Here is a 27,142-nt window from a genome sequence, read left to right as displayed (position 1 = left end):
ATTTTGTATTTCTCGCTAATCAATTTTCCCTACTTTTGATAGGTAACCTTACTCATCAGTATGCGAGATCCAGAAAATACACACTATAGTTTTGAAAGCCTAAAGCATGCTCTTTCCAGCTGTGGCAAGCAAAAAGGATTGAACAAGACAAAGTTGAGATATTGCCCCTCAAAAATACCCTAAAATTTAAATGTAGAAAATTTTTGTCAACTTTGCAAATGCATATATTTTCATCTAGGCATCCAATGTTAATTAAATTGTATCCACAAACAGACATCAAAGGTAGAAATAACCCTCTGAAGTTTTGGTGTGTTTGGTTCATATGAAAAGTAGCAGTGATCAGTCAAACCTTGGCTCTCAGAATAGTGCAATGAATTTTTTAGCCACTTTAGAGGCTTTTATCTGTATTTAGGTATGGCTAAATCCATAATTTTTGCCGTGGTGTGATTCAGCATAAAAAGGTGTCTGTGTATATTAAATTAAATGACCGAATGTCTGCTAGAACATTTGCACCTTCGTATGTGATTTGAAAATGAGTAGCCTCTCCTTAAAAGTCTCTAAAAATTCAACCACAGAAGATACTGGACTGAAATTTTGTACATAACCATCAAAGACCACATAGAACCTTAACACGAAATTTAATCAGATTTGGAGGTGGCTGAGTGGGGACACCTTTTAATAGGTCCCTTTGACATGGAATGACCCATCTGTCAAATTGCAGGTACACAAAAGTATGCACTTATGTATAAGCATCAATGATTGCACAAACATTTTATACCTTTTGCTTATTGATGTATCTCATGTGTGATTTCACTTTATCTTTTCTCATTTTTAAAAAATCTCATGTGCTAAAAAGTAAACTGCTAAATGTGCTACCTTTGAAAGAAAAACTATCTTATCACCATCTCTTGCTACAAATCTTTACAATACAGCTTTCTTGAACACAAGGGGTTAGAAGATGAGAGACAAGGTATCTCAATCCTAACTTCGAAGCTAATCTTAATTTCAGTTATAACTTCCTTGTCATATTTTGTAAATGGTACTTAACACATGCATATTCCTTTCCAGTTTACAGCAATAGTAGTTGCAGCAGCACCATAAAATATTCATATTTTATTTCTCCAGTTAAGGAGTCAAACATTAAAATATTTCACTCACTCAGGAAAAGAATGGTGAGCAACAGAGTCATTAGAGATGGTGCACATATTTGGATTGAAAATGATACCACTGTGATCTCTACAAAGAAACAATCCTGGCATTTGCCTTAACTGATTTATGGGAAACTATGGAAAACCTAAATCTAGATGGCCAGATGGGAAATGAATCCAGATCCTCCCAAATATTTGTCTCACAATCACTTCTATCAGTTTCAATCAATCCAGCATATAATAATTATTTACAGTGTCAGTTATTTGTGAATATACTTCGTTACACTGCCGATACTTCCTTTTCTCTTCAATAATTCTGTTTTGCTTTTTAGATGCAACACGCATGTGAGTAAATTGTGTACTGTAATAATGTTTCAATACAACCACATAACTTTCAAAATATAAAAAAGTTTATGTAAATTTCATGGGTTTTACATTATTTCAAAGGAAAATTTTGTTAGGTCAAGTAAAATGTATACTACCTGGAAAGCAGTGCCACATGAACACCAAATACACTTATCTGGCTACCAAAGACTTGGAAGATAACTTACATCAGAGTCTGTCACATTGTTTGGCAACAATGTCAGCTGCCACTTCAAATGACGTAAAGCATTTGTTGCAGAAACTGGAAGAGGACGGCAGGCATGAAGATATGTTGTCAGCTGACGTAAGGAGCTCTCCAAACCGCGTGAGAACTCTTGTTGTGAGGGCGTGTGAAAGTCTTCAATCACCTGCACAGTTTTAAAATAATCATCACTCATCAATACCAAAACCTGATTAATGAAGTAATGTCTGCTAGAAGTTACATATTTTAGTTAAGATCTTCTATACAACAGCTCAACAATCTCAATATATTGAGTTACTATTACACAGTTTCAAGTAATACCGCAGCACACGCAATGATGCACAGAATAATGTTCCATAAAAATTACAGTCATGTTGCTAAATGCAATCTGTGAGACTATATACTATGACAGAAAATACATTGGGAGCAGAGGGGTGAAATTAGTTGAGGCAGACATCAGTTATGTGACTAAAGAACTCTGGAAAAGAAAGTACGATAATCATAACAGGTAGGTATGCTGAAGGTATTTATATTTATTCTATTGTACTAAAATGTGCAGTTTAGCCTGAATTTCAATTGCATCGGACACAGAACAATGATAAAGTCTGAGATATGCAGGAAGAAATCAGCTTTCAATTATGTAGCTATGATTAAATATAAACATACTCTGGTCAAAATTAATTGAAAATTACAGGCTCCAAGAGCAAAGAAATAGTAAAGTCTCACTTTCTACTAGGTATTTGGTTTTAAAAACGAAGTACATTTCCTCTCTACAAAAGTAATATCACATATTCAAAAATAAACCATATCTTTACCTGTTTAATTGCATGTAATAATGCTACACAACGAGCATTTGATCCAGTCACAACCCTTGATTTATACTGTATTCCTAGCCGCACGATGGCTGGATGTAACGATGCTTCTGCTCCACTGAAAAGTAAATATATTTACGCTATAAACTCTACACACTGCAGATAAATACAAATACCTATATAAGTTTGAATGAGGCTGTGAGACACCCAATCTGTACAAAACAAAGAGGACAATAAGGAAAGGCATGGTGTGAAACATAAAACACACAAAATTAAACAAATTATAAAATTTTATCTCCAAATCGCGACCGTACCCTACCCCCACATTCTCCCTCATGAACGCTTCCGCTTTTGTCTAGTGAGCTTGAGCCCATGCAACGACAGATCATTTCACAGAGGTGAGAAGGATACGTACTCTTCCTTGGGCAATCCAGTTCAAATGAAAATGTTTATTGGATGGAACAAGTGGGGAAAAAACGAAAGCACTCACACAACCCAATGTGTGACATGATACATGCTGAGCGATGCAAGACAGATAGGATGTGGTGTCATGAATGGACCTCAGGAATAATACTGCGTGACCTCCCTGAGTAGCCTTACATCAGTGTGTGGTTTTGCTTGTGTGGATGAACACACATTCCTATACTCACTGGACCCACTTAGCGTTTTGATGTTCAAAATATCTGAAATACCCAGACATTGGGCACTGTGCCAACGGAAGCATTTCTGCAACTTGATCATGTGAGGCCAAAGTTCCAAGAGTAGAAGAAGTTACTGATAAGCTAGACCAGTTCAAGCCTGAAGCCTTGGCTGTGCCACAAGTGGGAAAGACTGTCTCAGAGTGAAGCGAAAAAAACAAACACCTTCTTCCTCTTCTCCTTCTTCTTCTTCTTCTTCTTCTTCTAAGATAGTTAGCAAGAGAATGAGGAAGGAGTTCACATGAGACATGCAGGCAGGAAACAGAATCAGACCCATAGTACTGCTGTCTCAGTTTTAGCATGGTGGTTTTCCAACAAGGTCTTCTTGTTACATCACCTCAGAACAGTAGAAGACATTATAGCAGGCCCACTTTGAAAAACTGGGGAGGATGCAAGTCCAGTATTTAAAATAGCAATGTTGAATGTACAAGGTCAGGCATATAAAGAAACAGAGTTGGAACAAGAATTAAGTAAAGCTAAAACTGATATTGCTGCCATCATTGAAATGAAAAAGAAATTACAGGAAACGATCAAATTTCAGAATTATTTGATGATCCATTGCGGAGTATCACAAGAACAAAGGGCTGCTGCTGGAATCTCAAGTGAGTGCAGAAAGCATAAAAGAACAGAATATATCTGCACACTTTTATAAATAAAATAATAAATAAATAAAAGACTGTCACATCTTATAGTTCAGAGAGGACGTATCTCCATATTGTCTTTACTGTATATGCACCAGAATCACAAGAGGAGAAAGTATACTTGGAAAAGGCTGGGAGATACGAGAAGGTTTCCGTTAGATTACATCATGGTCTGCCAGATATTCTGAAATTAGATACTAGATTGTATGGCATACCCATGAACAGACACAGATTCAGATCACAATTTAGTAGTAATGAAGAGTAGGCTGATATTTAAGAGACTAGTCAGGAAGAATCAATACACAAAGAAGTGGGATACAAAAGTTCTAAGGAATGAAGAGATACGCTTGACCTTCTCTACGGCTACAGATACTGTGATAAGGAACAGCTCAGTAGGCATTTCAGTTGAAGAGAAATGGATACCTCAAGAAAGGCAATCAAAGAAATTGGAATGAAACCATGGGTAACAGAAGAAACACTTCAGTTGATCGATGACAGAAGGAAATACAAAAATGTTCAGGGAAATTCAGGAATACAGAAATACAAGTCGCTGTGGAATGAAATAAACATGAAATGCAAGGAAGCTAAGACAAAATGGCTGCATGAAAAATGTGAAGAAATTTAAATATGAATGATTGTCGGAAGGACTGACTCAGTATACAGGAAAGTCAAAACAACCTTTGGCGAGATTAAAAGCAAGGGTGGCAACACTAATAGCGCAATGGGGATCCACTGTTAAATGCAGAGGAAAGAGTGGACTGGTGGAAAGAGTACATTGAAGGCCTCTATGAGGGGGAAGATTTATCTGCTATGGTGGAAGAGACATGGGATCCAGTATTAGAATCAAAATTTAAGGTAACTTTGGAGGACTTAAGATCAAATAAGGCAGAAGGGATAGATAATATTCCATCAGAATTTCTAAAATCACTGGGGAAAGTGGCAATGAAACGGCTATTCATGTTGGTGTGTAGAATGTATGAGTCTGGCAACATACCATCTGATTTTAGGAAAAATGAGTCTGGCAACATACCATCTGATTTTAGGAAAAATATCATCCACACAATTCCAAAGACTGCAAGAACTGACAAGTGTGAGAATTATTGCACAATCAACTTAGCTCATGCACCCAAGTTGCTGACAAGAATAATATACAGACGAATGGAGAAGAAAATTGAGGATGTGTTGGATGACGATCAGGAAAGGTAAAGGCACCAGAGAGGCAAGTCTGACGTTGCACTTTATAATGGAAGCAAGACTAAAGAAAAATCAAGACATGTTCACAAGCTTTGTCAACCTAGAGACAGCTTTCGACACTGTCAAATGGTGCAAGGTGTTAGAAATTCTGGGGAATATACGGGTAAGCAACAGAGAGAGACAGGTAATATACAACATGTACGAGAACCAAGAAGGAATAATGAGAGTGAAAGACCAAGAATGAAGTACGCGGATTAAAATGGGTGTAAGACAGGGATGTAATCTTTCACTGCTATTGTTCAATCTGTGCATTGAAGAAACAATGATGGAAATTAAAGAAATGTTCCAGATTGGGATTAAAATTCAAGCTGAAAAAATGTCAATGATAAGATTCTCTGATAACACTGCTATCCTCGGTGAAAGGAAATACAGGATTTGCTGAATAGAATAACCAGTCTAATGAGTACAGAATATGGATTGAGAATAAATAGAAAAAAAGTAATGAGCAGTAGGAGAAATGAGAACAGCGAGAAGTTTAACACTAGGATTGGTGATAACAAAGTAGATGAAGTTAAGGATTTCTGCTATCTAGGTAGCAAAATAACTGTAACGGATGGAGCAAGGACGACATTAAATGTACACTAGCACTGGCAAAAAGGCATTTCTGTCCAAGAGAAGTCTACTAGTATCAAATATAGGTCTTAATTTGAGGAAGAAACTTCTGAGAATGGAGTACAGCATTGTTTGGCAGTGAGACGTAGCCTGTCGGAAAATGGGAACAGAAGAGAATCAAAGCACTTGAGCTGGCTGATTTGGGGGAGGGGACCAAACAGCAAGGTCATTAGTCCCAAGTGTTTAGGGAAGGAACCACCCCGGCATTTGCCTGAAGCAATTTAGGAAAACACAAATAACCTAAATCAGATGGACAGCCATGTGTTTGAACCATCGTCCTCCCGAAAGCACTTGAGATGTGGTACTACAGAAGAATATTGAAAATTAGGTGGGCTGGTAAGGTATGGAATGAGAAGGTTTTGCACAGAAATCGGAGAGGAAAGGCACATATGGAAAATACTGATAAGACGAAGGCACAGGATGGTACAACATCAATTAAGACATCAGGGAATAACTTCCATGCTACTAGAGGGAGCTGTAGAGGAAGGCAGAGATTGGAATACATCCAGCAAATATGAGGCTGCAGGTTTCAAGTGCTACTCTGAGATGAAGAGTTTGGTGCAGAAAAGGAATGGGGGTGGGAGACATCCAACCAGTCAGAAGACTGACGACTGGGGGGGGGGGAGCACCAGAAGAAGAAAGAACTCAAAGTGCTAAGGGATTTTATGACCAGTTACAGTTACAGAACACTGCAGGAAAAATGATTATATACTTAACATGGGAGACTTATGCCAGAGTTGGTAAGAGACTTATTGAGAATATAGTTACAGAGGGTGAAAATACACTGAATAATAATGGAAAGAAGCTAACAGAGTTAGCAATTTATAATGAACTAAGAATAATAAAACCCATTTTTAAACAATGTGACATCGATAACTTTATGTGGGCAGATCAGGTATAGCTTCAATAATAGGCTATACTCTTTCAAATTAAAAGACATGGGTAAGAATAAAAGACAAAATGGCCTACAGAAGCTTTGGTGTATCATCAGATCACTTTTTGTAAGAAGTTATGCAACTTTTTCAGACATGAAAGAAACCATCTGTAAACATATAGCTGGACGCAAGAACTTATACAATGCATTTACTTCAAGAATATAGTATCAAACTATATTATCAATAGAGACTAAATGAGAAATGTCGTTTGATTCAATACAATATTAATGGAGAGAAGAATACTATTAAAGTAATTACCGTATTTACTTGAAACTAAGCCGCACTTTTTTCCAGTTTTTGTAATCCAAAAAACCGCCTGCGGCTTAGAATCTAGTGCAAAGTAAGTGGAAGTTCTGAAAAATGTTGGTACGTGCCGCCACAACTAACTGCTGCCGTCGAATATATGTAGTGCTACACAGGCATGCTTTGCAGGCACAAAGATAAATACTGGCGTCAAAACCTCTGAGTCAGTAAATAAATTAAAATGGTAGAAGACAAGCTTTTTTCTCTGGCCCGAGTTTCGACCACTGCATTTTCATACATTATCCAATGAAATAAACAGAAATTCCGTATTGTTCATCTTGAAATGTAGCAGCCTTTCAAATATTCGTAGCAACAAAAATAAATTTCTTTACACAAAAATACCAACAATGCAGAAGGCTTTAGGATTGTTGCACGAGTTGATACGCTGGGGCTCATTAAGATTTCACGTAGCGGCACCTATTGCTTCGTGGAATTTTGTGAAGTGCTTGTTGGTATTAGTGAACCATAACGAAGCGCTTTCATTATAGTGCCAAATTCAAGAAGAGAGTTATTTCTTTTGCGGAACAAAGTTCTAATCATGCTGCAGTTCTGCGATACGCGGTTGACGAGAGCAATGCCAGGCGATGGCGACTGCAGAGAGACAAATACTTCAATGTTCAAGTAGCACGAAAGCATTTAGTGGGCCAAAGTGTGGACGATATCATGCACTAGAAGTGATTTTAAATGAATTTGTTAAGGGACAGCATCAGGAATTCCTGCCTGTGAACATCAAAATTTTAAAAATTAAGGTACATGAAATTGCTAAAGAGCAAAAAATCAAAAATTTTAAAGCTACTAACAGCTGGATTGATCTGTTTATGAAGCACTGGGATTTTTCACTTCGAAGGCGAACTTCAGTTGCACAGAAGCTGCCAAAAAATTATGAAGAAAAACATGTGGAATTTCAGCGCTTTATAATTAGGCGGCGTGCAGAAAAGCAATATCTTCTTGGTCAGATGGGACATGCTGACCAAACTCCCGTATATTTTGACAAATTATATGGTTGACACCAAAAGAAAGAAAGACATAAGTGTTCTTACATCAGTGGAATCATCGTCCTGGCGCAATGCTTGGTTTACGCTGCCTGTTGGTATTAGATGCATATGCAGGCCATAAAACATCTGCAGTAAAAAAAGAATTGTTGTTGTTGTGCTCTTCAGTCCTGAGACTGGTTTGATGCAGCTCTCCATGCTACCCTATCCTCTGCAAGCTGCTTCATCTCCCAGTACTTACTGCAACCCACATCCTTCTGAATCTGCTAAGTGTATTCATCTCTTGGTCTCCCTCTACGATTTTTACCCTCCACCCTGCCCTCCAATGCTAAATTTGTCAAGTTGTGCCACATACTCCTCTTCTCCCCAATTCTATTCAATACTTCATCATTAGTTATGTGATCTACCCATCTAATCTTCAGCATTCTTCTGTAGCACCACATTTCGAAAGTTCCTATTCTCTTCTTGTCCAAACTATTTATCGTCCATGTTTCACTTCCATACATGGCTACACTCCATACAAATACTTTCAGAAACGACTTCCTGACACATAAACCTATACTCGATGTTAACAAATTTCTCTTCTTCAGAAACGCTTTCCTTTCCATTGCCAGTGTACATTTTATATCCTCTCTACTTCGACCATCATCAGTTATTTTGCTCCCCAAATAGCAAAACTCCTTTACTACTTTAAGTGTCTCATTTCCTAATCTAATTCCCTCAGCATCACCCGATTTAATTTGACTACATTCCATTATCCTCGTTTTGCTTTTGTTGATGTTCATCTTACACCCTCCTTTCAAGACACTGTCCATTCCGTTCAACTGCTCTTCCAAGTCCTTTGCTGTCTCCGATAGAATTACAATGTCATCGGCGAACCTCAAAGTTTTTATTTCCTCTCCATGGATTTTAATACCTATTCAGAATTTTTTCTTTTGCTTCCTTTACTGCTTGCTCAATATACAGGTTGAATAACATCGGGGAGAGGCTACAACCCTGTCTCACTCCCTTCCCAACCACTGCTTCCCTTTCATGTTCCTCGACTCTTATAACTGCCATCTGGTTTCTGTACAAATTGTAAATAGCTTTTCGCTCCCTGTATTTTACCCCTGCCACCTTTAGAATTTGAAAGAGAGTATTCCAATCAACATTGTCAAAAGCTTTCTCCAAGTCTACAAATGCTAGAAACTTAGGTTTGCCTTTCCTTAATTTTTCTTCTAAGATAAGTCGTAAGGTCAGTATTGCCTCACGTGTTCCAATATTTCTATGGAATCCAAACTGATCTTCCCCGAGGTCGGCTTCTACCAGTTTTTCCATTCGTCTGTAAAGAATTCGCGTTAGTATTTTGCAGCTGTGACTTATTAAACTGATAGTTCGGTAATTTTCACATCTGTCAACACCTGCTTTCTGTGGGATTGGGATTATTATATTCTTCTTGAAGTCTGAGGGTATTTTGCCTGTCTCATACATCTTGCTCACCAGATGGTAGAGTTTTGTCAGGACTGGCTCTCCCACGGCCATCAGTAGTTCTAATGGAATGTTGCCTACTCCCGGGGCCTTGTTTCGACTCAGGTCTTTCAGTGCTCTGTCAAACTCTTCACGCAGTATTGTATCTCCCATTTCATCTTCATCTACATCCTCTTCCATTTCCATAATATTGTCCTCAAGTACATCGCCCTTGTATAGACCCTCTATATACTCCTTCCACCTTTCTGCTTTCCCTTCTTTGCTTAGAACTGGGTTTCCATCTGAGCTCTTGATATTCATACAAGTGGTTCTCTTTTCTCCAAAGGTCTCATTAATTTTCCTGTAGGCAGTATCTATATTTCCCCTAGTGAGATAAGCTCTACATCCTTACATTTGTCCTCTAGCCATCCCTGCTTAGCCATTTTGCACTTCCAGTCGATCTCATTTTTGAGACGTTTGTATTTCTTTTTGCCTGCTTCATTTACTGCATTTTTATATTTTCTCCTTTCATCAATTAAGTTCAATATTTCTTCTGTTACCCAAGGAGTTCTACTAGCCCTCGTCTTTTTACCTACTTGATCCTCTGCTGCCTTCACTACTTCATCCCTCAGAGCTACCCATTCTTCTTCTACTGTATTTCTTTCCCCCATTCCTGTCAATTGTTCCCTTATGCTCTCCCTGAAACTCTGTACAACCTCTGGTTTAGTCAGTTTATCCAGGTCCCGTCTCCTTAAATTCCCACCTTTTTGCAGTTTCTTCAGTTTTAATCTACAGTTCATAACCAATAGATTGTAGACAGAGTCCACATCTGCCCCTGGAAATGTCTTACAATTTAAAACCTGGTTCCTACTCTGTCTTACCATTATATAATCTATCTGATATCTTCTAGTATCTCCAGGATTCTTCCATGTATACAACAAAAATTAGGGAAAGCAAAACGGACTTGGCAGTAATTCCAGGCAGGATCAGGAATTCTGCAACAACTTGATGTCTGTTTGAATAAACCATTTAAGGACAAGGTTAAACGCATTTACATAGACTAGCTTTCGAAAAGCGACATACAACTGACAACAACAGGACGTGTAGAGTGCGCAAGTTTGTCCCAAGTGTGCCAATGGATTTACGATGCATGGAAGTGTGTTCCAAATCAGACCGTGCAACAAGCATTTAAAAAATGTTTGATATCCAATGCACTAGATGGCACGCAGGAAGAAGCTCTGTACGAAGAAATGAGCAACAAAGAATTGAGTGACAGTGATTCAGAATCATGACTGATATTTTAAACATTTCATATAAGATGTATTACAAACCTAATAAAATTTTGTTTTAAACTTCAGCGTTTAAATTATTTTATTGCACAGGTTAGAAAAGCGTGGAGAGTTGCACCAAACCAGTCTACGAACTGAAAACAACAACAACACACTCTGGATTTGAAGTCATCACTAAAAGTCTACTATGAAAATCCGACTGGCAAGACTGTTTGGGATGTATGTCAATATGGTCAATATGGCCAACTCTACGTTCTGAATTTTTTCCTACATGTGGCAAGAGATGGTTGCTAATAGGAAATTATATGAATCGTGAATCACATGCAGTATCACCATAAGAATAAGACGAATGTAAAAATTGTGCCATGTATACTTTCATATTTACTGCTATCTCTGTTAAATCCTGTCTGCCTAATAAACTATAACAAGTGAGATATGTCATGTCGTGATACAAGAGGCGTCTGCAAAGATTTTCAAATGGAGAAAAACTCTCGTTCAGAACATCTTCTATCACACACAGTCTATTATTTGGTTCTTGTTGATCATTATCAAAGAAAGCAGCAGTGTAAGTAACAACAAATAACAGTCACTTGCCATTGTTTCGCTAATGAGGCAATTCCTCTCTTTTTTTTTTATTGTAAGCGGCGGTAGTGCACACAAAAGCAAGCCATGCCACGAGCGGCGACATGTCGTGAACACTCATTATCAGAATGCGACAAACAATGCATGACACAGTACAATAATGCATTTTCAGCTTAGAGTGACATAAACACCTATAAGAAAGAGAACGGCACTTATCAGATCAAAGCAAAATAAGCAATCCATTCAAACCAGACGAAGCTCGTGAAAAAGGAAGGGTACCCGTATAAATATGGATGGAGCGCCTGACATAGCAACGGCTACCTGGTAAAGCCTAACTGCTAAACTTACGACTCGAACCAAACTACTGTAGCTGTATCTTCATCCATTTGACCTAAATTGTGTCTCATGTTACAATGGACCAACTTTGTTTCGATTTGGAGGTGCGGTCTAAAACTTTTCTATCCCCTTGAATTTCGAGTCTCAAATGTCAGGTGCGGCTTAGATTCAGGAAATTTTTTTCCCTTCATTTCGAGTCTCATTTTTCAGGTGCGGCTTAGATTCAAGTAAATACGGTACAATAAAGCAGTGGCTGAAGCATCGGGAATGACAAAAAAGAAATATGCTAAAAGGGGATTAATGATTTGGTGCCAACAATACCTCTGTGGGAAGAGGCGAAGCTGCTGCTCAGGACAGCAGCGGGACTATTGAAGACCGCTAAAATATCAATCTGGGTACCAAAACTATTTAAGGAAGTTCTCCAGAAACACCATTAGAGAAAGCGCAGCCTTGACAGAGGACTGGAGGATCATTAACTGTAAGGTTGGAACTGATGGTCAATTCCTTGTGATAAAGTCTGAGAGAAATCCCTGAAAGCAACGCGAGAGTAAGACCTAAAGTGTTGCTGGAATGTTGCAGATAAAATTGCAGCACAGTAATGGGACAACTGCCACGATGAGTCACTTTCGAGTAAGACAGGCCCTGATCTAAGAACCACAGTCGTACAAACTGGGTGTGTCACGAATTGAAGGAACTGGATTTAAGTTTATTCATGTGAGGAATGTAATGCCCCCCCCCCCCCCCCTTCCCCGAAGATGTATTTACACTAAAAATGGAATTTCATTCTTGTTGATGACAAACTTCTGTTCCAGGGACATAGTGACAGTCCGAATGAAGCAAAATAAAGGTGGGTTCACATGTGTGTGCCTTGCCCCTAGTATCCGTGTGTCTGCGGTTGCCCCACGAGTATGTAGCATGTAGGTGCATGCCTTGTCCCAACATGTGGACACAAGTGATACTGTTCACACTTAGAGAGAAGCATGCATGTTATGCCAGCAATCAAGCTGCAGGTTAAATGTGCCTGTGGCCAGCCAATGCGCATTGGGTTCGTTTATTGCAGTCAGCCAGGTGTACCAGCGATGTGCACCAGCGAGGCTGCAGCATGAACATGTCCTCTAAAGTATGCTGAGGACCACCCAACATTACTTATAAGGCTTACTGTGAGGAACAGAACACTTGCTTCATTCTTAACATTTACATTGAACAGTCAAGAATATGCAAGTAGAGGTATCCTTCTTATCTCGAAAAACATGTAGTTGTAATTCTTGAACTTTAAATACAATAAAACTTTATATTGTGGAAAAAAAAAAGAAATAATTATCCAATCGACATGCTTTTAAAGTCCTACAGTTTATATTATGAATGCACAGTTTTGTTTCACTTTGAGAGTTCATAGACTGAAACATTACAAAGTCTGAAATGTCTGCCTAAACTTTCATCCATCTGAAGTTAAAATTTTGATAAGAAATCCAGTAGACTTAGAGGAAATGGCGGATGCATGACATCATATTTAAAAAAAACTGCCCAATCACCAAGCAGAGCACTCACGGGAATGTATCTTGGTGGGACAAAAATCTGGATTTGCGAAGAAAGCTGGTAAGAAGACTGTTTACCATTGCAAGAAGGAAAGGACAATGAACAAAATGTTGAGAAGCCTTCTTAAATCCAATCTTGCTGTTAAGCAAGCACAACAATCATCCTAGAAGACATTTTGTGAAGAATTAAAAATTACAGCTGCCAGAGTCCGACTTAAAAAAATCCTGATTAGGTTGCGAACAAATTCAGGAGACACACTAATGATGAAGGATGGTGATTATACTAGGTTAGCACTTGAGATACTCAAAGACCTCCTCAAGACTCACTCACCCAATGCACACTTGCAGATGTTTCAAACCAAAATTCAGCCCTTACACAGTACTCATTTACAGGTGATCAATGCCAAGGAATGTGTGGATTTCAATAAAATCCTGTGTGTGATGGGAACATTTCAAACATTCAAGTCTCCAGGTCCAGATGGTATCTTTCTGGCTCCACTGCAACAAGCAGAAGGATTAACTGGATTCCTATGAAGACGGTGTAGAGTTAGTTTAGTTGCATGGGTCATTCACAATGCTTGGAAGGCAGTGAAGGTTGTATTCATTCTAAAGCCAAGGAGAATCAATCATATCAAGGCTAAGAAAGTGAAACCAACCAACCTGTCCTTCATTCTTCTAAAGACATTAGAAAAACTAGTCAACATGCATGTTAGGAGGAGTAGGTTAAATGGAATTCCTCCACATGAAAACCAACACACTTATCAACCAGGCGAATCAAGTGAAACTGCACTTCTCCAAATTCATACGAAACTATCAAACACACAACTCTTTCAGGAAATCACACTCTGCATCTTGCTTGATACTAGTAACAGGAATTTTGACTCCACAGTTAAATTTATAAAAGTGCACGGCATCATGTAGGTGGATTAAGATCATGCTGTGCAGATAGAAAGAAGCAGGCACCATGTGGATGTGAAAATGGTGATCAGCACCACCAAAGGAAGAGCTAAGGTGGCTGCTGAGGCTTGGCATTAGAACACAGTTTTCCTCAGTCAAAGTTGGTTACGGACAGCTTGTATTTATGTTCATGGGTGCAGGAAGGATTTTCTGACCAAGTGTGTTTCTCATTTATTCATCAGATATCGTAAATTAAATAGGTAGAATGATTAACGTTCTCCTTTGCGATCACTTTCATGTGCACAGGGCACTCATGGGCCTTAGTCTAAATCAGTTCATAATAATATAATGGAAGGAAACATTCCACGTGGGAAAAATTATATATAAATACAAAGATGAGGTGACTTACCGAACAAAAACGCTGGCAGGTCGATAGACACACAAACAAACACAAACATACACACAAAATTCAAGCTTTCGCAACAAATTGTTGCCTCATCAGGAAAGAGGGAAGGAGAGGGGAAGACGAAAGGAAGTGGGTTTTAAAGGAGAGGGTAAGGAGTCATTCCAATCCCGGGAGCGGAAAGACTTACCTTAGGGGGAAAAAAGGACAGGTATACACTCGCACACACGCACATATCCATCCACACATACAGACACAAGCAGACATATTTAAAGACAAAGAGTTTGGGCAGAGATGTCAGTCGAGGCAGAAGTGTATACCTGTCCTTTTTTCCCCCTAAGGTAAGTCTTTCCGCTCCCGGGATTGGAATGACTCCTTACCCTCTCCTTTAAAACCCACTTCCTTTCGTCTTCCCCTCTCCTTCCCTCTTTCCTGATGAGGCAACAATTTGTTGCGAAAGCTTGAATTTTGTGTGTATGTTTGTGTTTGTTTGTGTGTCTATCGACCTGCCAGCGTTTTTGTTCGGTAAGTCACCTCATCTTTGTATTTATATATCAGTTCATAATAAGACGCGAAAAGTCAAAAGATAAATAAGGCTATCCAAACAGTAAATGGAAGAGAAAAGAAATATAATGTAGTATTACTATAATTGGCACCACAAACAAGACAGTCAAGTTTATGCTTGTTCTGTGCACCTACAACACATTCTTTGAAGCCAATGAGCATTCAGTAGTCTTCTGCACGCTCTATTGTAAATATCTTAGCCAATGCGAGCATTAAATACGACTGTAGTGAGTTATTTAGTACATTTTTATTCCATTTGCTACAATTTCTCATTGCTGATGGTGATGGGTAAATGACAAATTCTACATAAGCTAGCAAGAGACGTAATTTGTGGGATACTCATTTTCTTCAAGCACAAAGCACGTGTATGTGCATACTACAACTGTCACTTGGAAATGGCAACACTGGATTCCTCATATGGGCTTTGACCTGTTCGAACAACCACTGTTTGTGAATCTGGCTATAACACAATAGCAGAAGTGTTCGACAACTTATGGTGGCACGTGAAGTCTGCACACCTTCAAGACCTGCAACTCCCGGCAGCTCCACACCACAGTCTTCTTGACTATTGCAGAAATAGGGTCAATGAGTGGCGAGCAAGGAATGATGAAGTTACCGAAAAGATCCCTAAGGGGTGCCCACAGGGGTCAAATTATAGGTCCATTTTCTGGAACATAACTACTGAACCACTCCAAACATTAAAGGAAGGGTATGATTGCACAGAAGGAGTAATCGCATATGTTGATGACCTAATTCTTGTGATAATGAACAACTCTAAGAGAGCACCTTGAAGTGAAAACGTCGGCTGTACTACAAACTATGAGCAACTGCAAATGAAACCCTCCACGGCAATTTCATAGCAAAGGGAGCAGGACAGCAGGACAACTTCAGAAAGGACCATAGAGTATAATATGCATTCTTCCCAAACATCGCAGAGAGATTGAGGATGAAACATGTCAATCCCCACCGGTTCGTGGTTCATTTCTTAATGAGCATTGAGCTTACCTCACACATTTGCTGCCTGTAAACTTCAGTTAGGAGCTTGACTGTGCCTGTTACTTCTATGTTGTACACACACACACACACACACACACACACACACACACACACAACACAATCACTTACAGAAAGTCTCTGTGGACTGATCTCAATGACTGTGGCATCAGGCAGTGGCCCATACGAGCAAGAGGCTCAATTTCCTTCTGAGGTACTCCTTCTAGTATAGCATCAATGGTGGCATTCTATGGATCTAAACTCTTCCCTATCTTCAAACTTTTCTATCTTCTTAATGTGTAAATTATTTATTTCAAACATTTCCATTTTCTAATTAGTTTTAAGTTTACCAGAATTTAAAGCTGTGACTTCATTAAAGTAATAAAAAAATCAAATAAACTTCATATTACAATTAAAGTACAATTATATGTAAAATTTCACACGGTGAAAACATGACCTATCTTAATCAAAATATCCACGGGTGTACTGCCGGTCTACAGCATCCAACGGGCACAATATTTCGGCAATCATACATGTCGCCATCATCAGGTGAACTGACAGACTGATCTCCTGTGAATGTGCCGGCACGGAGATCCGTACACTATGGCTGCTCAGAGGGAACTGGGTTCGGTCGCGGCGGCGGCCGATTTAAATACCCTCCACCCGCGCGGCACGATCCCTCCGCTGTCCGCGCCCCGCGCCTTGGTTGCGCGGTGGAACAGACTGCGACGGCGTCTGAGATGACGTCGGAGTGATGGCTCTGTCCGCCATGGTCATCACAACTATACGTTTGCTCGATTTACTCTTGATTAACCCAATCACTGGTTCCCAAGTCTTGCTAAGATTATAGCCACAGTCACAGTTTATGAGGTCGTCATTGGTGCGAATTTCGATGGCCTCTCTAACAACGCTGTCCCAGTATCTTGACGTCTGTACCAGAATCCTTGTGCATTCATACTCCATAGCGTGATTTTCCGACAAACATTGTTCAGCGACCGCCGACTTGCTCGGATACATCAGTCGAGTGTGCCTCTGGTGTTCACGGCATCGATCCTCGACGGTACGCATCGTCTGACCAATATACGACTTGCCACATTGACATGGAATCTGGTACATGCCGGCCTTCCTCAAACCGAGGTCATCTTTGGTGCTCCCTACCAGTGCACGAGTTTTATTCGGAGGACAAAACACAGTTCTGACCCAGTGTTTCTTCAAAATGCGGGCGATTTTCCCAGAGAGTGTGCCTGTATATGGAATAAACGCAGTGCCTACCTCCTACCTCGTGATTTCATCCATATCCACAGGTTGTGCTGTAGTGGTTGGGCGGAGAGCACGTTGAATCTGCCACTCTGAGTACCCATTTTTTCGAAATACAGTTCTCAGATGTTCCAATTCCTGGGGTAGACTCTCTGTGTCAGAGATAGTGCGCGCCCTATGTACTTGAGTTTTAAGTACCCCATTCCTCTGTGAAGGGTGGTGGCAGCTGTCTGTCTGTATTTGCATGCCCCCACTTCGCTAACCTTCTGCACCCACATTTTCTACTCAAGTCTCCCTTTCCTTTGCCATGTCACACGTATCCACAGAAATTTATCCAAGCGGGGGCAAGATTCCAAATGTTCCATGTTTTAAACAATTGATTAGTTGAGTTTGAGAACATGTTGTGCCCCAAGAAACAAATTTGACATGAAGTACTCACAGCTCATTCTATCTTAAACATTTGCTAGTTATCCAGTGAATCTTTTGTAAGGCAGATTGCTGCTGTACCTCGAAAGTAAGCATATTTCATTACTGTATCCAACGTATATCTTTGTATATTATTAATATGAACATGGATGAATGAAACTTGCGAAAACACCCATCAAATTGGTTGATAGAACCAGCCCTTCACTGCCTACGACTTAACCAAACTAGTATTTGTCTCCCATGTTTTGCATGTGATGGTGCAGACATGGCAAATGGATTATGGAACTCTTAAATCTATGGCTGGATGCTGCGCTGGGTTGTACCCAATAGTTTATGAATCATATAGTTTAAGAATGTCTAGACACCTTTTCATTCTTTATTCAACTTTTTATCCCTCTCATCAAGTGCAGAAATTTCTATTTCTTCTGTATTTGCGCTTGCAGATGAAGTATAGGTGATTAAACCTACAGTATAACAAGACCGTATCTTTCATACTCTACTACAATCGCTCTACCGTGTAAAACTGAATGTAGTCTCAGCAACCTTTGATCAGTCAAATGCAAACTTACTGTTGAGATTAAGATTTACGCAAGCAAAAGGGCTGCTCTTGTGGGCACTGGGGATGGTTGTGGAGAATGTAAAATGCAGCCACGTTTATACTGTGCTAGATGTTGGATCTGTCCATTTCGGTAGCTCACTAGGGACTGTACAAGGAAGCGACAGAGAAAAGAATGGGTGCTCTATTTCCGCAATGCTCTGTAAAATTCACATTTCCCAAGACAGTAAAATAATGCCGAAACAGCTGCCATCACAAAAAAATTATATAATTTACTGTCAGCAGTCTTGGCAATCAAACAATCAGCAGTCTTGCCAATCAAACAATGTAGTGTGTACTAGAGACATTGTGTTACCCCTTGCATGCGGCTGAGTAAAATCAGACACAGTAATTTCCAGAAATATGTGAGAATTTTGAACTTAGTGCTCCCTTGACCCCCCTCCACAGACACGTAAGGGGAAAGGGGGGGGGGGGGGGACTGGTTGTTGAAAAGATATGTTCCTACACCTAAAATTTTAGAAATATGTGCTGGCAATATCTACAGAAATCCGATTGTGGGGAACGCTCCGAAAAGATCCATGAAGGAAAACCCAAGTTCAATCAAATTTTGAGCATTATATATCAATTTGGGAGCCACAACAAATTGGATTAATTAATACAGAAGAGCTGCATGGTTCAGCACAGGTTCTGGAGTGAGTCAAGAAACATTACTTCTTCCCAAATAGATCTCTCATAATAATCATGACGGTAACACCAGAGAAACCTGAGCTTACACTGAGATGAGCCCACAGTCTTTTTTCAACTCGCCACCTGCAGACGAAATAGGAAAGACTGGGAGACAATACTGTAATACTATGTACCCTCTACGACAGACTTCAAGGTGAGCTGCGCAGTATACATGTTTATGTAAATACAGCTGTTCTCATGTAAATGCAGATGTTTCATGGACCTGAATTTAGTCAGTTGCCTTTTTTTTCTTTTCTTTTTTTTTTTTTAAGCCAATATGAAAAATGACTTCTAGAAGAAAATCTGTACAGCATATTTATATCTGATCAATACAAAAAAGCTTTCATTCACTTTTACAGATATCTTTTATCGTAATTCAAAAAGAATTCTTATGTACTGGAATTCTAACTTGGAAACTTTCACAGGCAAGTCTGTATATAACAAAAACTTCTTGTACGGTTTGTATTAAACTAAGGAACGAAATGCTTACACAGCTGCAGAGATGGCTTCTTTCTGACGTAGATATAAATGGTTGAACAGCTTCACTTTGTGCTGAACATCTACAAGCCCTTGCGCTACTTTCGAAACAGGACTCGCGGTACCGCTCTTGGCTGGTGCTTGTTGCTGGAATGCGATATGCAAAAGATGAGAAGAAGAAAAATTGTAAACTACAACATTCTTAAAACTCTAGCTGTATTTCATTCCATAAACGAAATGTTACTAACATCTATAATACAATCAAATATCTAATTACAAATATTTCTCAATCTTATTACGATTAAATACTGATAGAATGTGACAAATTAGTATCTGCATCTACACTCTGTGAACTACATGAATTGAATGGCAGAGGGGTACTTCCCATTGTATCACTTATGAGGACTTCTTCCTATACCATTCACAAACTAAGCATGAGAACAGTGATTGCTTAAATGATTCAATGGGCACTGTAGTTAGTCTAATCTTGTCTTTGCTGTCTCTACAGGATGATTTGATGACTATGTTGTACTTCCAGAACCCTCGCTTACAGTATCTCCACTTTTACTCTCAAGACCTCTTCAGGTGGCTTTTCTTGGACAGTTGAAGAGCTATTATGAAAGTGGCTGCTATTACACATTGATCAGAAACATCCACACAGCAGGTCCCATGTAACCAAAGTAATTAGTGGTATCTGCTCTTTTTTATGATAATGCCTTCTTTATGGATTTCTGAAAAAATATTGCTCAACGAGTTTCCGATCACGTGTCTACGTGTGCATGTGCACGCCCGAGTGAACACCGAACATATGAAAAATGAACGCAGATCATGCGTTTACTCATGACCTTACAGCGAACATTGGAACCCCCAACTCTGAATTCCCCTCCTCTCACTAAGGTTTATCTATTATCATTGGAATATTTAATTCTGGTGGTAACATGCACCTGAGAAGAGGTTACAGCTTCTGTCAACACATTGGAAAACCACATTATCCTCACAACTCTGAATGTGACTTGGCATACATATTCTAATATGAGTAAGGTCTGCAATATTAAATGACCTTTCATTGTTTTGACTCCATTCAGATGCAGAACACATGCACATTCTTGAAAGGAAATTATTTTTATTGCAGTGCTTTGAGCACAAATAGAATGTACAAATAACTAATTACAAGATAAAATCATCATATGCATAATAAGGGTTCTTACAGTCAAACTATTATTTATCCAAAACAAGCTCTGACAAGACAACAGCAGGGTTTCTAAAGTTTTATAAGCAATTTCATAATAACTTTCTCATTTATGACACAACAGAACAACAAAACAGGATTCCTACCTTGTCTCTGGAAATCTTAGGTGGCTTGTCAGCCTTGCTTTTACTTTCCTCTTTCTGATCTCCCGATTTACGCTGCTGATTCTGTAATTTGGCTGCTCTCTGTGCCTCCTACAAAGTTTTTATGAAAAGATTAAATAGTAAGATTCTTTTAATTTGTAATGCAATAAATATAATGTGAACATGCATGAAGTATACAGTCCCACAAATTTAGAACATGAACAATATGATGGAAGACAACTATTGAATGAAAACATATAATCAACATATAAAAAGAGGCACTGAGTAGCAGATAGGCATGTAACAACAGAGGATGGAGTGGTGAAGGAGAGGGGGAGGGACGGGGGAGAGGGAGGGGGAGGGACGGGGGAGAGGGTGGGGGGGGGTGATGGAAGAGGGAGGGGTAGGGGGAGATGGAGGGGGACGGGGGAGAGGGAGGGGGACGGGGGAGAGGGAGGGGGACGGGGGAGAGGGAGGGGGACGGGGGAGAGGGAGGGGGCGGGGGAGAGGGAGGGGGCGGGGGAGAGGGAGGGGGCGGGGGAGAGGGAGGGGGGACGGGGGAGAGGGAGGGGGGAGTAGGGTAGGAGAGGGGGAGGGGAGTGCGGTGGGAGAGGGTGGGGGGCAGCGCGGTGGGAGAGGGGGGGGGAGTGCGGTGGGAGAGGGGGGGAGTGCGGTGGGAGAGGGGGGGAGTGCGGTGGGGTGGGAGGGGGGAGAGTAAAGCTGCTGCTTAATACCTTTCACAACTTCAAACTACTATTTCAGTTCTATCCAAGATATTCCCACTACCATATTAAAAACCAAATGCAAATAGAGAAACCTAGATTATAGGAAATGATAATGATATATATTTAAACATAAACTATTATTAACCTCTGAGACCTGTAGATTCTTTGTCTGACGAGGAGGCAAAAGTTGGATGAAATGGGGTTGTTCAGGGTGGAACCAGGACCACTGGTCAACAGACACGCCAACACCCACAATACATTACAAGTAATCAATTTGCAAAATTGCAGACATGAGTTCTCCTCAGCACTTGTCTTCAAGGGCTTGAATTTAGAAATAACCATGCACAAATCTAAAAAATGGGGGAGTGAGGGAAGGATGGCTGCCGGCTATTACAAAGGAGGCACATGGGATAAAGAATAGGGATGTTGCACCAGTGAGCTTGTCCTATATGCTTTTCTAATTACTTGCCACATTTTTCTTCCAACAGACAAAATATGTGCTTCCCTTTTAATGGTCCAAAAGATTGATGTTTAGTATATATTTCCTCCCCCAATAAGTATCCCAGACTTTTACATCTATGTCTGTACTCCAGAAACCATCTTAAGGTGTGTAGTAGACAGTACTTTGGGTAGTATTCTCATCCCTATCTACCCTTTTCTTTCCCATTTGCAAATGGTGTGCAGGAATAATGAATGACCTGGCACTGTGCATGAGCTCTATTTCTGTGATTTCCCCATTACAGCAATTTTGCAAGATGAATCAGAGAGTAACTAATATGTTTCCCAACTTCTTGGACCACACACTTTTGGAGTTTTAACAGTAAACACTGCTGTGATGCATATTGTCTTGCTTGTGGTGTCTATGAAAGATGTTGGATGGGCATTTCATGCACACACACACACACACACACACACACACACACACACACACACACACACACACCTACCAAATGAAACTGTGATGAAACTCTTTTTTCCCTCTGTATGTTCTCTCTCTCCTCTATAAGTGTTCGAGGTTGGTAAGTAATGCTAAAAACTCAGTCAAATTCGGGTTTTCCAAGTTGCTTCATTCTTGGATGACTTTTATTTATTTATTCCAAGTGATCTGATGGTACACAGTGTGTTGCAAATGTCGGAAAATATCAGTTAACACTGTTAACATATAGTATCATAATGTATTATATTGCTCATTGTTTTCAATTTAACACAGATAGCAAGATTACTGTTCTAAGTACTCATTTACAGAGTAAAAACAGTGACACAACAAATATGACTTCACGGCTTTGCTAAATTTTATGTTGTCTTTGATAGACTTAATACTAGTGGGAAGATTGTTGAACAGTTGGAGGCCCATGTGGAAAGCTCCCTTTCTACACAGTTGAGTGTTTGTGCATAAAACATGCAGATTTGAGTTTTTCCTGGTGTTATGTTTACGTATTTCATTATTTTTTACAACTCTGGAGTCAGTTGGCACTATGTGGTTCCTGAAAAATTTTAGAGTCTCGAGAATGTATAGGCAAGGCAGTGTAAGGATTTCCAACTTTCTGAAGATGGGTTTGCAGGAGTCTCTGGGTTTGCTCCCAGTAACAATCCTCATTCCTCTCTTCTGGATTTCTTAGGGTTCATTCAGTGGATCACAAACTGGTGTTTGCATTTCCTAGAACTAGTTTATGGAGTCATTCCACTTTAGGTCACTACAGACAGTTACTGTACGATAGTTTACAGATTTTATTGTTCGAGTGATTGATAACCAATAGTGTCACTGAAATATAACAGGCTTTTCTATCTATTTATGTGTTTTATGTTACATTTACTTCCTGCAGCAAGTGTCATTCCTTGGCATGCCTTCCTGCATTTCACTACAATTTTATGGTATTGTAACTTTCCTACATACAACAGCATCATCTGCAAAAAATGTACCAACTGTAATTCCTATCTCACCAGTAGATAAGCAGATCTGCTCCATAGTATGAGCTCATATATTTGTCTTTTACACTTCACATATAAAAAGGAAACAAGATTATGTTAATCCCTTGACTGGGGAGGACTGCCTGTGTGATGCTTTTGGGGCAGTTAACAATTACAACAGTTAGTTCAATGACACAGCTGCTGTGGTTCAACTGTTGCAGAAGTTTTTTGAGACACATGCTTGCTTACTGAATAGTAGCAGTTGTCTTCAGTATTATGTTAATGATAATTCTGCTGCAGATTCTCTTCGCAGGTTTCCAGTTGCTTTAATACCAACTGATTTCAAATATTTTAGAATTTTCTCCTCTTAAAACATATGGGTCGTTAGCAAAGTGAACTTTTTCCTCTACAGTAGTGTATATTGACATGAAAATTCATGACAGATTTAATCTATAAGCTGAAATGGGACAGAGAGCTTCTATACAGTTGGGAAGGAAGAAGAGAGAGTTACTGACAGAAGGAAACTGTGGGGAGGGTCACAAATCATTAACAGTAGTTTGTTTAAACAGCCTAATTCACCAAATATCACAGGTATATAATTTTTGATTCTTAAATGAGACTATCTTTTCTTTCAATGCTTTTGTTGTGGAATTAATGGTACCTCAAAACAAGTGTGGACACCAGGGCATGTCACTGTTTTAAAACAGCAACATACAGCAGATATTTTAATTTTGGTTCAAATTAAAACATAAGCATTTGATTGTTGCTGCTCATTAAATCATTAATGCACTCAGTGTATTGTAAGTCAGATCACACAATCTTTCTGGATCAGTTAATACTGTGTTCATAAGAAATACAAGATATTAATAATTTGATAATTTCACAGGACTCAATTTAGTTTTGCAAACAATTAATGTATTCATTTTGTGTAACCACATTTTCCTTTCCACATCTTAGATTGTGGTATTTCACCATCATCAGTTTTACTTTTGGGAACAATCAAGACTCAGCAGCACCCTCATTTAGCAAACATTGGGCATGATAATTAAGCTAAGGCATCCAGAATGCTTGGCATCCAGAGTGGTTGGATAGCTCAGTTGGTAGAGCATTTGCCCGCGAAAGGCAAAGGTCCCGAGTTCGAGTCTCGGTCCGGCACACAGTTTTAATCTGCCAGGAAGCTTCATATCAGCGCACACTCTGCTGCAGAGTGAAAATCTCATTCTGGAAGTTTCAAGCTAAGGCATAGCTGTGGAGGAAGTATCAAGTATATTGCTACAAATATTCAGGTCGCATCTGGTGAATTCTTGCCCACACACTACTGAGGACTCCTAGATAATAATCAGATTAAGATATTTGACCTTCTGATGTTAACATAACAGGCACTCTATGCAAACATACTTAGGATTTTAATTCCTTATGTTACACAACATTATGCTATGTTGCTTTGTAAACAGTTCACATTGAAATCACCAAGTCTTGATACAAGCACTTTTGATTCTTAACACAACCACACAGACAACTTTCATTTGCCTAAGTCTTTGGCAAATATTTGCCGAAAAACATTTTTTGGTATCCTTGGAAGTTGCCTAATGAATCTTGAGCCATTATTTCTGCCAGATGCAAGCATTCTGAGATTTTTTGAGGCAGCTGACATGTTATTGGTTCTGTGCTCATGTAATTCCTTAATTCTCCTCTGTACCATCACAAAATACAGCATATGATACAAAAATGTTTCAATGAATGGATCAGTCACTACCGAACAAATTTTCCATCATTCCAATGTTTCTTAGCCTGTTTTGCTTCATTTCAAACAAAATTTGGAATTTATTTGCTATTCAAATGCCATTTCCCAATGAGAGTGCTAAAACTGTTACTGCTCCACAACACTATCGATTTTTAAGATTGGGAATTCATGATGCTAACTGTTAGCACAAAATGATCTCATTTTTGCCAATTCAGTAGCACAGAGCCAGTTTGCTTAGAATGTCAGTACTGTAAAAACAGCAGAAAGTAGCACTCAATAATGGATGCAAATCACACCCATAATTCTGTTAGCAAACATTGGGGGGAGGGGGGTTAAATTTTCCAATGGTGAGGACATTTACACAGTGGTTCTTGAATGGCTCCTTGACCAAAAAATGAATCTCTGGCATCAAGGGGCATGTTCAGACTGCTGTTTACAGAGGCTCAGTGGCTATGTTGACAAAAATAGTGTTATGTGTCTGTGTCACTTTGAAGTGTAGGGTAACATTTATTAAAAGTTATTTGGAACCTTCAACATCGCAGCGCGTCAGCAATCGTCGGTTAATATATTAAAAAACTAAAAACCCGTCTCGATTATTCGGCCTGCCATGATAATTTTTAACTTTGTTTGTAAAGTCACCTCATATCTTATTAAGATAGTAGAATTGTGCCTACACCTAAAACTATATCTCTATGTAAAGGCTTTTGGGTTAAAGCAGATCGCTCACAGCAAAGCAGAAGTGTTAAGTTGTTGATAGCCACACACCAAAGAAAGAATACTTGCTAGCTTTCAGAGTAATCGTCTTCCCAACTAGAGTAAAGTAAAACTCACACGCACTGCCGACCCCCCCCCCCCCCCCCTCCATTCACACATCTATGCCCCTACATGGTGCAAGCAGGATGAAAAGTTCCAATGCCAGTGCTGTGAGGTAGGGTGGGTAGAGGGAGAAAGGAGAGAGGCAAGGAGAGGGATTGGGGGCAGGGGGGCTAGGGAGGGAGGGAGGGAGGGAGGGAGGGAGGGAGGGAGGGGAGGGGTGGTAAGTACATGGGGTAGGCATGTGATGTTCACTTGTCGAAGATGGTGTAGAGCTGAACATGCTGAAGGTGATGTGGGAACATGAGTTGGGAGGGGTGGCAGGATGGAGGAAGGGAAAACTGTTGGGTAGAGGGTGGGCGTGGGGGGGGGGGGGACATTGGGTTACTAGAGATTGACTTCAGAGCAATTACAGTATCAGAGGGCATTTTGCTAAGCTATCTCCCATCTGCATAGTTGAAAGGACCTGGTTGTGAAGGAAAGGATCCAGATGGACCAGGTTGTAAGCAGCCATTGAAATTGAATGAGGCCATTCACCCTACTGGACAATTGGTTGGTAGTCATGCAGGGGGGGGGGGGGGGGGGGACAAAAAACTGTGCAGTGTTTGCAGCAGAGTTGGTATGTGACATGGCTGCTTTCAAAGGTGACCTGGCTTCTGATGGGGTAGGATAAGTCTGTGACAGGCATGGAGTAGGAAGTGCTGGGTAGGTTGATTCGGCACGTCATCCACCATAGTCTACCACAGGGATTGACTAGAATGTTGTGGGGGTTTGGTGGGCGAGGAACACCACTTTAGGAGGGGTGGGAGGTACCTTAGGTAGGATAAAGGCTTCACCACTCTTGTGATGTGTTGCAGTGACTACTTAACAGAAAGCCACCACAAAACTGTCTAACTCCTCCACCTACAAGTTCTGCTATAGGCATCCCATCTGAGAAGTCCAATATACAAGCTCCAACCCCAACTGAAACTCATATGTCCTGACCAGAACCTCTCCCATGAGTATTCCTCCCTCTTCACCCCAACAACAGCCTGCACAACCAACTATTACGTGCTCCCCAAAATCCACAAGCCCAACACTCCCGGATGCCCCATTGTAGCTGATTATTGTGCTCCCACAGAAAGAATTTCTGCTCTGACAGACCAAAACCTTCAACCAAATGCCCAAACCCTA

General features: G+C 40.0%; 1 protein-coding gene and 1 non-coding gene across 4 annotated transcripts in view; one reads left to right on the top strand and one right to left on the bottom strand.

Annotated features, from left to right (window-relative positions):
• LOC124619396 overlaps positions 1-27,142 on the bottom strand; it is a 111,170-nt gene that overhangs the window by 56,196 nt on the left and 27,832 nt on the right. For all 3 annotated transcript variants that reach the window (XM_047145762.1, XM_047145753.1, XM_047145769.1), the window contains exons 4-7: positions 20,783-20,890; positions 19,461-19,594; positions 2,529-2,643; positions 1,700-1,879 (exon numbers count right to left, since the gene is read on the bottom strand). In XM_047145762.1, coding sequence (XP_047001718.1) covers positions 1,700-1,879; positions 2,529-2,643; positions 19,461-19,594; positions 20,783-20,890 — 537 coding nt within the window. The remainder of the gene's footprint in view (positions 1-1,699; positions 1,880-2,528; positions 2,644-19,460; positions 19,595-20,782; positions 20,891-27,142) is intronic.
• On the top strand, positions 24,495-24,569 carry Trnas-cga. The gene has a single exon. It is a non-coding gene; the product is annotated as a tRNA-Ser (tRNA).

The sequence above is a fragment of the Schistocerca americana genome, chromosome 1 (assembly GCF_021461395.2).
Source record: "Schistocerca americana isolate TAMUIC-IGC-003095 chromosome 1, iqSchAmer2.1, whole genome shotgun sequence".
Taxonomy (NCBI): domain Eukaryota; kingdom Metazoa; phylum Arthropoda; class Insecta; order Orthoptera; family Acrididae; genus Schistocerca; species Schistocerca americana.
This window is presented reverse-complemented; position numbering and strand designations above follow the sequence as displayed.